The sequence below is a fragment of the Leguminivora glycinivorella genome, chromosome 5 (genome assembly GCF_023078275.1).
Source record: "Leguminivora glycinivorella isolate SPB_JAAS2020 chromosome 5, LegGlyc_1.1, whole genome shotgun sequence".
Classification (NCBI taxonomy): Eukaryota; Metazoa; Arthropoda; class Insecta; order Lepidoptera; family Tortricidae; genus Leguminivora; species Leguminivora glycinivorella.
The window spans coordinates 25,506,316-25,519,840 of record NC_062975.1 but is presented as its reverse complement, the minus strand read 5'-3'; the positions used below and the strand labels follow the sequence as shown (position 1 = coordinate 25,519,840).

The window sequence follows — 13,525 nt, the reverse complement described above, 5'->3', positions numbered from 1 at the left end:
TCATAATGTAAATTCTTATAGGTTAACGTAGAATGATTTATACTGTTAATTTACCATTATGAAATAAATAAACTAAACTATAGATAATTCAGAAAATACTCATAAACTGTCCTTTCCATCTGAAATTTTAATGATATGGTAGTCATTTTACATGTAGTATTAGATTAAGCTTTCTGAAAGCCAGCTTCCTCTTATCTGATCCGTATGTTCTCAAATGTGTGGCTGAATGAAAGCCATTGATTGGCTCCTTATTTTTGTACCTATGTCGTTTATTTGAATTTGTAATTAGAGTAATTAGGTTGCGGAGAAGCGATGCGTTGGAGATGGTCGCAAGTTCGTCGATGAGACCTGGTTTTGCGGCACTTGCTGACAAAAGGGAAGTAAGACACCATAGCGGAACACCGCAATCGGTTGCAAGCTTCCCTTGTCAGCTATGTGGCAAAATGTGTCGCTCTCACATAGGTGTCTTTAGTCATCAAAAGCGATGTCTCTCGGACATGGCACCATAAATCGTCTGAAATTGACTCTAAGGCGTAGTAGTAGTAATAGATTAAATACTTATAAACATAACATATAGGTATGTATATAGCAGTATAATGCTTAAAAACATTGATGTAAATACGTATAAGTAAGTTGTAAGTACGTGAAAAAATATTGTTGCATATAAATAATTCAGCTTCAGTTTACAGGATTACAACACGAGTAGAGCCTTCCTAATGTGTTTAGGCTGTATATCCAAAGCTAGAGTAGTACTAGACTGGAACGAAAGTCATTATTGTTTTTTTTTTAATATTTTTTATAATAATATTAATCATATTAAAAATTTTAAGTGACTGCTTAATATGCAATTACAATACATTTCTTGCATAAAAGCCTTACATAGTATTTAGTATTATTCAGGATAATAACACCGTTACAGAGCCTTGCGCTTTCAGGCTGTATAAGCGAAGCTATATAGCTGCGTCTGCGCAGGCGGTCGTCACAAGTGCCGCGTCTGCGCCGCGTAGTGCCGTGTGAAATGCAGTGAGTGGGACACACACAGAAAAACATGGTGAGTACAGCGTACGGTTTTTTTAGGCATTTTTAGGGTTGGAATGGCAGGAAAGGATTGAAGAAAAAAACATGGTGGAATATATATTCAACATAAAATTGTTGTGAAAAAATCAATAAATCAATTAAGTATAAATAATAATAAAAATACAATTATAAACCGTAAAAAAATAAGAATTTCAAACAAGTAGTTGTAATGGGAAAAATAAAAAAAAACAATAGAAATAACACCAAAAGATTTGTAATTCTTTTGAGATTTTTAGACATTTCAATTAGAATAAAAAATATTGAATCTTTCCCATGCATAATAGGAAACTTAAAAAAAAAGTCATGTCAAACTTTTTTTAGAGTGGAAGTAGAATAGGACACACTTACCTCAGATTTTAGTATTTTCTTTTTTTTTCAAATCATAATTTTTCAAGAAACCCCACTTAAAGCTTTGTTTACAAACCATAGCTGCACAAAGTCAAGAAAAAAAAACGTGAGGTGTAATTGAAATAAAAACTTAATTGACATAATGGAGGCGCGTGCGCGTGGTAATCGTGATCTTAATCAATTAGGCCATTTATCAACGCTAGTGATTTGTAATACATTTGTTTATTTTTGTAATCAATAAGGTTTAAAATAATAGAGGGATTTCTGCGGAAGTGATATTGCAATGAGTAAATAAATTGTTTATGTATGCATTACGGGGGCTAGATTGCATAATTAAATAAACAAGTATACTTTTAGCTATAGCGATCTTAAGTACAAATAAAATCACTTATCAGTAAATTATTAGCTTGTAAGAGCTTTGAATGATTCACGGTTATTTTCATTAGTCAATATAAGTCTATTAGATTGTATTTTATTATGCAATAAAAGCTAGAAACTACATAACTATAAAATAAAATAAAATGAACTATTGAATCTGAATCTAAGATGCTAAATTCTAGTTAATTAATTAGTCCAAAATAATGATTTTATTAAATACCGTAATTTATAAATAAAAAAATAAAATATTATTTATTTCAGACCTTGAGCCCATATTAAAATACAATAAATAAAACAAACAAATTAAATTAAAATGAATTGTATAATTAAATTAAATTAAATGCTTTATGCTTTGACATTTATCTAAGTATTCAATTAAACATTAAGATACCAAATCGTTAGATATTATATTAGAATGACTCAAAAAAATTGTCATATCATCCGTAACTAAAACATCATCAAATTGACTTAAATATGTAAATAATAAAAAACAACTTACAAATTCAATTTACCGGAGCTATTATGCAGACATCTTTTAATTAATCCGAATAGATTATATAAAATAATTTAAATTATTTATGAGCCCAACGAAATGTCAATGATAAATGACCTTTGGATGATCCATATTGGATACTGGTAAATGGTAAGGTCAAGGTCAGATTTTAAGTTGAGTGTTCACATTAAAATACTTTTGGAGAACGGATGAATCGAACGTATCTGGAGATTACTCATATAAGTAGATTTTCATAATTATAATGTGGTTTTTCGTTCATAAGTTAGTTAGGTTTTATGTGTTATAAAAAATATTTTTTACATATTCTATTAAGATGTAGAAAGTTGTTCTTAATTTCAAAAATCCAGGATTGAGTGGAATAAGCAAGGGGAGACCTTTGCCCAGTAGGAATTTAACCTCTAAGGCCGTTTTCACATTATCCGATCTGATATCGGGTATCGGACCGACATCCTACACCCGATAAACGCTTCCGATAGTGTCAGATGTCGGACCGATAAAACGCATTGTTCCAAATCAATGAAGTATGATTTTGATACAAAAAATATTTTTAATTTTTTTTATATTTAATAATTATACGCACTACATTTCAAATATTTTATTGTAAAATTTAAATAACGATCATAAAAATACTCAAGAGTGGCAGCTAAAATAAATAATTTTACATTTAACTATATCTACTAAAAGATGAAAAAAATAGTATCCGCAATTCGGACCGATGAATACCAATCTTTTTTTTTCAACAGAAATTCATCATTAACAGCTGTTTAATAGACGCCATTTTTGTCTCGCACACTACTACAAACGTATACCTACATTATATACGCACACATACAAATATTATCGGCCGACAGCTGGCGGGGGGTCTGGCATGCCAAAAATGTCGGAAGCGTCCTGCCGATATCGGCAGTTCGATGGTGCCTCGGACAAAAACTGTCGTAGGATAGTGCCATCTGGATTAAATCCGCAATTTTTGCGTTTTATATCGTTTTTTAGTAATAATGATCTATCAAATACATAAATAAAGACCTGGAAGCGCATAAATCTTACATTTTACATTCCTTCCTACATCCGATATCGGATCGGATAATGTGAAAACGGCCTAACCCTAAATCAGGCTAGTAAAAAACTTATTTTGAAGAAATAACCCTTATATAAAGCAAAGCCACACATATGTGATAAAACGTAACGCTTTGAAGCTTCATGAAGTGGCTGTCTCCATACAAATCATATGGATGGAATGTGGAGACGGATATGATGACACTGCTAACGCGATCTTTACATTACAATTTATGCACAAACTATCTTGCAAATAAACACTGGTTTATAGAAATACTTAGTTTTATATACTTACGTTTATTATCCTGGTAAGGCCCAATGTACACTACAGTGTACATAGTTGTTGCAATATAATTTGAATCCTTCAAAATTACCAAATAAAGAAGATTTTCCTTTATTACATTGATTTTTAAAACAAACGAAATTCTTACCAATTTATATATAAAACAAGCCTCAAAATCAAAACGGGAAAACTAAATATGTTGAGCCTTACGAGGTTATATTCTCAATAAGTTTATGTACTTGTCTTATGCTATAAAATGTTTTACTACTACAACAAACGCAATATTAGGTACATACTTTATACATATATCTTAACAGTTATAACACATATAAAACGAGTATAATGTTATCTGGTTTTACTCAAACCATAAAATGTTTATAATCTCAGAATCTAATCATTGTATCAGCTTTACGATTTAACTAAGCAATTAAATTTCACACAGTTAAGAATAAAAACAAAATACAATACCTCTAAGCATAGAAAAATTATAAATAATTAAACAAAAACACTTTTTTTCAATGTAAATGGAGAAAATCTACTTTATTCATCGCTACATGAATAACTAACTAAAAAATACTAATTAACAAACTAGTTTATTAAAACTAACATTACTATAAAACTAAACCCTATTCACAAAACTTGTTCCGGGCCCTCTCAGGTGCAAAGGTGCCCATCACACTCGATGCGTTCCCACGCTAAATGTAAATTATTTTACAGCCTACAAACTTTGAACCTGCTCATATCAATTGTTTTTAAACATAAAACTTATCCATACTAATATTATAAATGGGAAAGTGTGTGTGTCTGTTTGTTTGCCGTCTTTCACGGCAAAACGAAGCGGCGAAATGACGTGATTTTTTTAAGTGGAGATAGTTGAAGGGATGGAGAGTGACATAGGCTACTTTTTGTCTCCTTCTAACACGAGCGAAGCCCCGAGCAAGAGCTAGTATACACGAGCTAGCTACATATCATTTTCATTACAAATTGTATATCAGAATTAGCCTCCTGATCTCTGACAGAGCGAGTGGACAAAATATCATAAATATCGAAGCGTATTCCAATATTCAAATCATGATCTCGATTTAAACACGATCTAGTACTTTGATGTATGCAATAAGTTAGTACAGTGTGCGTATCCGAATGCACAAACGCTTTACGGTTCGCTCACGATTCGTTCACGATTCGCTCACGGTTCGTTCACGATTCGCTGACGATTCGTTCAAGATTCGCTCACGATTCTCTCACGATTCGTTCACGATTTGTGAGCGTTTCGTTAAGCGTTTGTGCATTCGACTACAGGTTTGTTTATTTGTTTAAGAATGTCCCATAATACCTCTATTGATTTATTAATTATTCATATCGTCTCACCACCCTCTTTCCTTGCGTAGGTGTCCTAGAAATCGACTGTGGTATATAAGTTCAATTGCATCGACACTCAAGCATTACAATTTCGATCACAAACTATAACTTTTTTTGGGTGAAATAAAAGGACCTACTTTACATACCTAGTGACTTTTAAGGACATAATGACGTTTATCATGCTGAAATCGTTAAAAAAACTGGATGTTTCACAAAATCGAGTGGCATGGCGTTTTGGTTGGAACACCCAATTTTTTCCGCGATTTCAGCATTGGTGCCATAATAAAAATTGCTCATTATGACCACAAAAGCCACTATGCAAAGTATGGCTGGTCCTTCTTATTTCATCCTATATACCGGGTGGGGCCTGTAACAAAAGCAAAAAATTAAACTGTAGGCTGTACTCCTTACACAGACTAACATTTGTTCAGCGACTTTTAAAAATAACTTGTATTTTGTTATTTATCACCCTTAAAAGTTTTTCCTAAGAGGTAATGTATTGCGAATTCTGTTAAGTCTAAAGTGTGACTGACAACGTCAATGACAACAATAATGGCGTCCATTGAAGCTAATATTTATTTTGTATGAAAAATAAGAAAATTAAAGACTTCATAATTTTTAAAAGTCGCTGAAGAAATGTTGGTCAGTTTAAGGAGTACAGCCTACAGTTTAATTTTTTGCTTTTGTTACAGGCCCCACCCTGTATAACATTCATATTATTCATACTATCAAGGATAATTTAGGCATATTAGGATTGACAATCTTCATACTAAGAATCGTACTTCAATTTTTTAGCGCGCCACCTATTAAATACTATCATAACTACAATGATAAAACCTACAAATTTATTTTTTCAAAATGTGTATTAATGTGATGTCATGACATTAATATAAAAAATTATATAATTTATTCTTATAAAAAATAAAAACACGCAAAAATATCAGCACTTCCAGGTTGCGAACAGCGCCATCTAGTTTTATCCCTAAAAGGCCCATACATTTCAGGGGTAAGACTTTTTTGTATGAGCTTTGTCAGTCCCAGTATATATCGTCCCTGATACTATGAATGTTATATCCAACCCTTACTAATATGAATCTGAACGATGAATATCACATCGACATCAGTAATCATATTTTCAAGTCCGAATGCGCACACGCAGGTCAGAACTGACGCAACAGCCAAAGGTCACAGCGGCCGTTGCTCACCACATTATTGAAAATTGAGAAAAACGTGTATGAGATGAATATTAACTTATTGAAATGAACTCCTTGAACCTAGGTAAGGACCTAGGTTTTCTTGACACAGATTTAAAAATTATCTATGCAGACTTTGTGCATTGTTTTTTAATGCAATAATACAAATGGAATTTTAGTATATAATTATTAATTAAATAAAAACTGTTAATTGCGCTTTTGTCACATCAAATGTATTTAACAGCCATTGATGATTTTCTTGCACGTTAAGTACTTTTAGAACAGTCTACCCGTGACCACGGACGTAATGTCATGTCCGAAACGTCGGGTTAAATATAAAACGTAAGTTTTACGCAATTAAGTCCCGTTTTAATTTAATAATATGAGTGAATATATAATCAGAGAAAATAATACAAGAATTGATGAAGTTGTTCAGTTTTACTAACTGTTTGTGTGTGTGTGTCTGTCTGTGGCATCGTAGCTCCCGAACGGATGGACCAAGATTTAGATTTAGTTTTTTTTGTTTGAAAGCTGTGAAAGAAATTAGTCGAGAGTAAGAGCACTCTGTTTCATGAAACATGAGCCATGTTTCATGAAAGTCTGTCTACTATGTCGGGTTTTTTTCAAAATTTTTATTTTATTGTTAGGTTGTAAGTACGTTTTTGCAGCCTTTATGTCTCTCAACTTTAAGTATTTTTGTCCTAGTCTTGAGCAACGGTTTTTCTGATTTTTAACCCCCGACACAAAAAGGACGGGGTGTTATAAGTTTGACGTGTCTGTCTGTCTGTGTGTGTGTCTGTCTGTGGCATCGTAGCTTCCGAACGGATGAACCGATTTAGATTTAGTTTTTTTTTTTGTCTGAAAGCTGAGTTAGTCGGGAGTGTTCTTAGCTCTTTCATGAAAATCGGTTTACTATGTTGCTGTAAGGGGTTTTTTCAAATTTTTAATTTTGTGGTTATACTTAACCTATTTGAGTGTCCCACAAAATTCCATTCCTGTTCTCCATATCCCCGGGCTAGTTCACGAAGGCCTCAAGGTCTGATGGTGCTTTTTTTACGAACTAGTGCAAGAAGTGCTTCATTTCTTGTCAAGTCAAAACATCAGAAAAGACTTCGTACAATACACGTGAGAAAAGGAAATTTGTAATAAAGTAATAAAATCAAAAACCCAATGTTTTTTGAAAATAATTTATTTTCAGTACATATGGTATTTTTTTTAGAACTAGTGCGAGAAGTAGTTCATTTCTTGTCAGGGCGAAACATCGGAGGGCCATCAGTACTGAAAAACGTCGTACGATACACGTGCTAAAAGGAAATTTGTAACTCGTGTCGATTTAAAACACTTTTTTTCCGCACTTGTATCGTATCGTACTTGTATGTACCTACTATTTTATGCCTACAAGTCAGCATTAAATTTCTGGTATCATGCCTGATACATGTATTGATAGCAAGAAATCTTATACTATGGCAAAGGTCGATCCGATAGCAGGATACACTCGCCAGCTGCCCTTACGTAGGCAGCGTAATTGATATCCAGAGAAATACCAAGCCTATGAATACATACACACGATATTTCCAGAAAAATATATTAAGGGAAAATAACAATGTATTATAAAATGTACTATAAATGTATATGTATATTGTAAAATGTACTAACAAACTTATTGGACCCAAGTAGTCTGAAACTCTGAAATAAATGCATTTTATTTTTATTGTACTATGTACTTGATAAAGAAGCAGGTATTTAGGGTTCTCAAAGGTCGGCAACGCATAAGTGGCTCCCCTGATGTTGCTTATGTCCATGGGCGGTGATGACTGCTTCCCATCAGGCGGCTCGCCAGCTCGTTTGCTGCCTATTTGATAAAAAATCCAGAATTAATTTTTAATACACATAACATACATCCATGTAATCACACCTGTATCACATAAAGGGGTAGGCAGAGCACATGAACTACTAAGTTTCAGTGCCACTCTTGGCAAAAAGGGTTTGAAAGAAATCCAAATTGTGACATTGCAGTGACAGGTTGCCAGCCTCTCGCCTACGCCACAGTTTAACCCATATCCCACAGTCGACTTCTACGACACCCACGGGAAGAAAGGGGGTGGTGAAATTCTTAACCCATCACCACCGTTTTGAATAATTATTCATTAATCAGTATATCATTCGTTTAAAATTGTTAACATGAAAAAACCTTTTTTATTGAATTATCTATTAGTGTTAGTAAATATGAACGATATTTTTACAATGTTATTATTTGTTTAGCAAAAGACTTAGGTGTGACTAGATTAATACAAATAAAACAACACATTGAGATGTTAAGGAAAATTATCAAAATACCAATGAAATAGGTACACCGAATAATCCATAATTATACCTACCAATTATGAGTTTTTCTTAACATTTGCATGTTATGCAAAATTGACTGTTTTTTCTTTTTCTTAAATAGAATTAACAATACCCCTTTAAGAACAACGACGCATGAAAAAAAAAACACATCGATAGCATACCGCGCTTTTGTCACAGACAGACTGATATCGTATTGAGTTGAAATCTTATAAACATAGTTCGAACACGACCGACAATTACAACGAACATAATTATAATTATAAATACTTTTCTAATGATAATATCTTATTAAAAGATTCCTCCTCCATACTGTCATCTATGACTTTTTGCGTAACTTACCTTGAATCTTGACGTCGCCAAGTATGAGTCGAGAATTGATTTGAAAATGACTAAGTTTAAATCAATTACGACAGATATCAAAGTCATTAGCACCAAGGATAAGTTATCTGTCAATTATTAGATGAACAAGAGTCATTCGAACTTACATTTTGATAGAATGAATAGTATGATGCCATTTTGACATAGCTATCGTGTCCAATTCGCTCGAATCCGGTCGTGTACAACGAGCAGCAAAATTACATGGCGAATTGCCGGCCTATTGTCCCAGATTTGTAAGAACCTCTTTTTGACACATGACAGCGACCACAAAACGTAAACTCGCTCAACCTAATGAAATTTTAAATAAAATCCTGTAATAATATCTAGTACTTAAAAACAATATTTCGCTTACTTTAAACATAATCTAACACATGTTACATTTTTACGGATTTTCGTTAGTGAGTATTTTACGATATTAATTTATCACCCAGGATTTACTTATTATGTCATTTATCATTCATTTTTATTTTTAAACTAGTGCTGTGGCAGAGTCTGTCATTTCGATTCAAATGACATTTCATTAAGTTGATAGAAATCGTATATTTGTTTAAGCACCTCCTTGTACGTAGGGCCCAATCGATTCAACCAACTCGAAATTAATCGTTAGACTTGGCAAACGATACGTCTTAGCCACATCGCAACATACTTCAAAACAAATGTGTCAAAAATGTGAACTTACAAATCCGGGACAGTAGACGAAGAGGCAATCGTTGACGCTACGAGGCGATCTAAACGCAGTCTGGCTCTGTCGCGCCATAGAAGAGCCAAGGCTCGGAACCGGTTTATTTTTACCGGTTAAAACCGGTTTATTTCGATTTTACTCCGAACTTTTTAAAGAACGCTAACGACATGAGGACTTTATTTTAACCGAAATAAACCGGTTTATTCGACGAGCGGCGAGACGCATTTAAATACCTACGTTCACGCAGCGAGTTTTTGTTTGGTTAGAACGGTATTACCTATCATGCTGCGGAATAAACCGGTTATATTTATTCTAAACCGGTTAATCGAACGAAACCTTTATGAAAGAGTTCTCCTAACAACCGGTTTAAAAATAGCGGCTTTTCGAGCGAAAATGAAATTTAAAGGTTTGTCCACAAGTACAATATGATAACGGTTTGAAAATTTAACCGGTATCCGACCGAGCCCAGGGTGGCTAGCCGAATGGCACAATCGCTCACGAAACGCTCACGAAACGAAGCGCTAGTAGATATCTATCTCTATCGCGCTTGCGTATTGGCGCGACAGAGCCAGCAGCGTATCGCTTTCGTTTGGCGTCGGAGAAATGCCATTCGGCTACGGGGCCTGGGTGGCTAGCCGAATGGCACAATCGCTCACGAAACGCTCACGAAACGAAGCGCTAGTAGATATCTATCTCTATCGCGCTTGCGTATTGGCGCGACAGAGCCAGCGGCGTATCGCTTTCGTTTGGCGTCGGAGAAATGCCATTCGGCTACGGGGCCTGGGTGGCTAGCCGAATGGCACAATCGCTCACGAAACGCTCACGAAACGAAGCGCTAGTAGATATCTATCTCTATCGCGCTTGCGTATTGGCGCGACAGAGCCAGCGGCGTATCGCTTTCGTTTGGCGTCGGAGAAATGCCATTCGGCTACGGGGCCTGGGTGGCTAGCCGAATGGCACAATCGCTCACGAAACGCTCACGAAACGAAGCGCTAGTAGATATCTATCTCTATCGCGCTTGCGTATTGGCGCGACAGAGCCAGCGGCGTATCGCTTTCGTTTGGCGTCGGAGAAATGCCATTCGGCTACGGGGCCTGGGTGGCTAGCCGAATGGCACAATCGCTCACGAAACGCTCACGAAACGAAGCGCTAGTAGATATCTATCTCTATCGCGCTTGCGTATTGGCGCGACAGAGCCAGCGGCGTATCGCTTTCGTTTGGCGTCGGAGAAATGCCATTCGGCTACGGGGCCTGGGTGGCTAGCCGAATGGCACAATCGCTCACGAAACGCTCACGAAACGAAGCGCTAGTAGATATCTATCTCTATCGCGCTTGCGTATTGGCGCGACAGAGCCAGCGGCGTATCGCTTTCGTTTGGCGTCGGAGAAATGCCATTCGGCTACGGGGCCTGAGAAGAGCGATAGGGTAGAGCTACCTTGCGCTTACGAAGCGTTAGGGATTGTGAAGTTGGTTTTGTACCCTACATGTAACAAAAATTTGATATGAAGATATGTAGTTTTTTAGGGTTCCGTAGTCAACTAGGAACCCTTATCGTCCGTCCGCGGATAATCTCAGTGACCGTTAGCACTAGAAAGCTGAAATTTGGTACCAATATGTATATCAATAAATAAAATAAAATAAAAAAATCAATCACGCCGACAAATTGGTAAAATTAAAATTGGAAATAATGTTTTGTTAGGGTGCCCCCCCCCCTACATGTAAAGTGGGGACTTTTTTTTTCATTCCAACCCCAACGTGTGATATATTTTTGGATAGGTATTTAAAAATGAATAAGGGTTCACTAAAATCATTTTTTTGATAATATTAACATTTTCGGAAATAAGCGCTCCTAAAGGGAAAAAAAGGTGTCCCCCCCCCCTCTAACTTTTGAACCATATGTTTAAAAAATATGAAAAAAATCACAAAAGTTGAACTTCATAAAGACTTTCTAGGAAAATTGTTTTTAACTTGATAGGTTAAGTAGTTTTTGAGAAAAATACGGAAAACTACGGAACCTTACACTGAGCGTGGCCCGACACGCTCTTGGCCGGTTTTATTACGAAATCATCATTATAGGCTGACAAAGCTGTAGGCAGAAGTAAGTTTCTGACAATTGTTTAGTAAGTCATATAGCTTGTCACACAAATCATGCTTAAACACGGTTTATGCTTGTAGATTGTAAAATTAATTTATGCAAAGCAAATTTAGCCATAGGAAAATATTTCCTTTAGTACTTACTGGCGATTCATTTACATTATTCAATATCTGTACTAACGAAATATATTATTTATTGCCCGTGTGGTGACGGGTTAAGAATTTCACCATCCCTTTCTTCCCGCGGGTGTCGTAGAAGTTGACTGTGGGATATGGGTTAAATTGTAGCGTAGGCGAGAGGCTGGCAACCTGTCACTGCAATGTCACAGTTTCGTTTTCTTTCAACCCCTTATTCGCCAAGAGTGGCACTGAAAGTTGAGTATTCATGTGCTCTGCCTACACCTTTATGGGACACAGGCGTGATTGTATGTATGTACCTATGCATGAAAGCATTAACTTATATTTCTTTAGTAATACATAATAGTAAAACACTTTTTTCTACAAAATACAAAAACGGAAAAAACTCACACAGCATTGGCACAAACACAAAGTTCTATCCTTTTTAGGGATCTACCAGTAAACCTCAGATAGTATCAGATTCATTAATTAACGAATAAGAACCTTGAAGAGGTGCGAATTTCAACAGTGTACCTCAGTAGCCAATAACTTAAGATTACGCCATAGCCAACACTGACCTATCCAATCCATATCGTAGTAGACCTAGTGTTGTCATCATAAACGAAACAGCTATAACCTTTACAAATTGACTTTTAGCACAGTTGGTAGTAAAAGAATCCACAAACAAGCCTCCATGCTTAGTATGTATGTATGTATACACCGTGTTTCACTTAACACTAAAAACCTGAGAACAGTTTGCTCAGAATCGAGAGTAGAATCGATTGAGCTATATCTTGATGGGGGTAGTATTTTTATTTAAATTAGTATTATTACTTATTTTTTACGTGACTATTCTATTGTACTCGTAATACAACATTGTGTATATCGCACTGCTAGAGGTTGTTTACCTTTTTGAGTATTAGTAATGGCTGGTTACTTGGACGATTATTTTTTCCGCTAAGAGTTTGACGTTGTTTGTCAGTTTAATCTTAATGTTTATCATAAGTCATAACAAACTGAACTCGTACCTAATTACAACCTTGTCATTTTGAATATTGGGTTTAAAAATGCTTACTGCGATTACCTGTTCAATTTGAAGTTTAATTTAACAAAGCTTTAAAGTGTTTTACAGTGACATCTTAGCTGTCTATTGGTAAACCTTATGTCGTTGCAGAAACGTACACAAATAAATAATTTTATGGTTTATGATGGTAGTTAGCAATTATTTTATTGAGTGTAGAGCTAAAAGTCAAGTAGAGCTGTACAGAAAATTAAAAATTCAATCTAAAAAAAAAGTAACCATCAGATTAAAAGATGAATACTCTAGATGAGTTTAAAAAAAATAAAAATCAGTTGGGGTGTCTGAGGTTTTGAATGATACCAGAAACACGTTGTATAGTATGTACTAGAAACAATGTGAAAAAAAAATTTACTACCTATACCTACCTTGTGTAAATTGACTACCTCATGTGTTGTGCCTATCCGATTTGGGAATACAAATTGTTGTATTATGAATATGCGTTAGTATTTCACAAAAAAGTGCTACTAATCATTACTATTTCGAAAGGTAGGAGTTACCTATCCGTACGTTTATTTTACAATATTTTACAGCACCTTTATTATAGCCCTTTAAAGTTTCAAAATAGTCAAATAAAGTAAGTATTAGTTTGCGCAGTAAATACCTAGTACGGTAAATTACC

The 13,525-nt window shown here is 35.1% G+C and overlaps 1 protein-coding gene across 1 annotated transcript in view; it reads left to right on the top strand.

Annotated features, from left to right (window-relative positions):
- The first annotated feature begins 972 nt into the window (after positions 1 to 972).
- The window catches only part of LOC125226559 (mucin-2-like), a 53,635-nt gene continuing 41,082 nt past the window's right edge, over positions 973 to 13,525 (top strand). Inside the window, exon 1 of the mRNA XM_048130555.1 lies at positions 973 to 1,051. Coding sequence (XP_047986512.1) covers positions 1,049 to 1,051 — 3 coding nt within the window. The 5' untranslated portion in view covers positions 973 to 1,048. The remainder of the gene's footprint in view (positions 1,052 to 13,525) is intronic.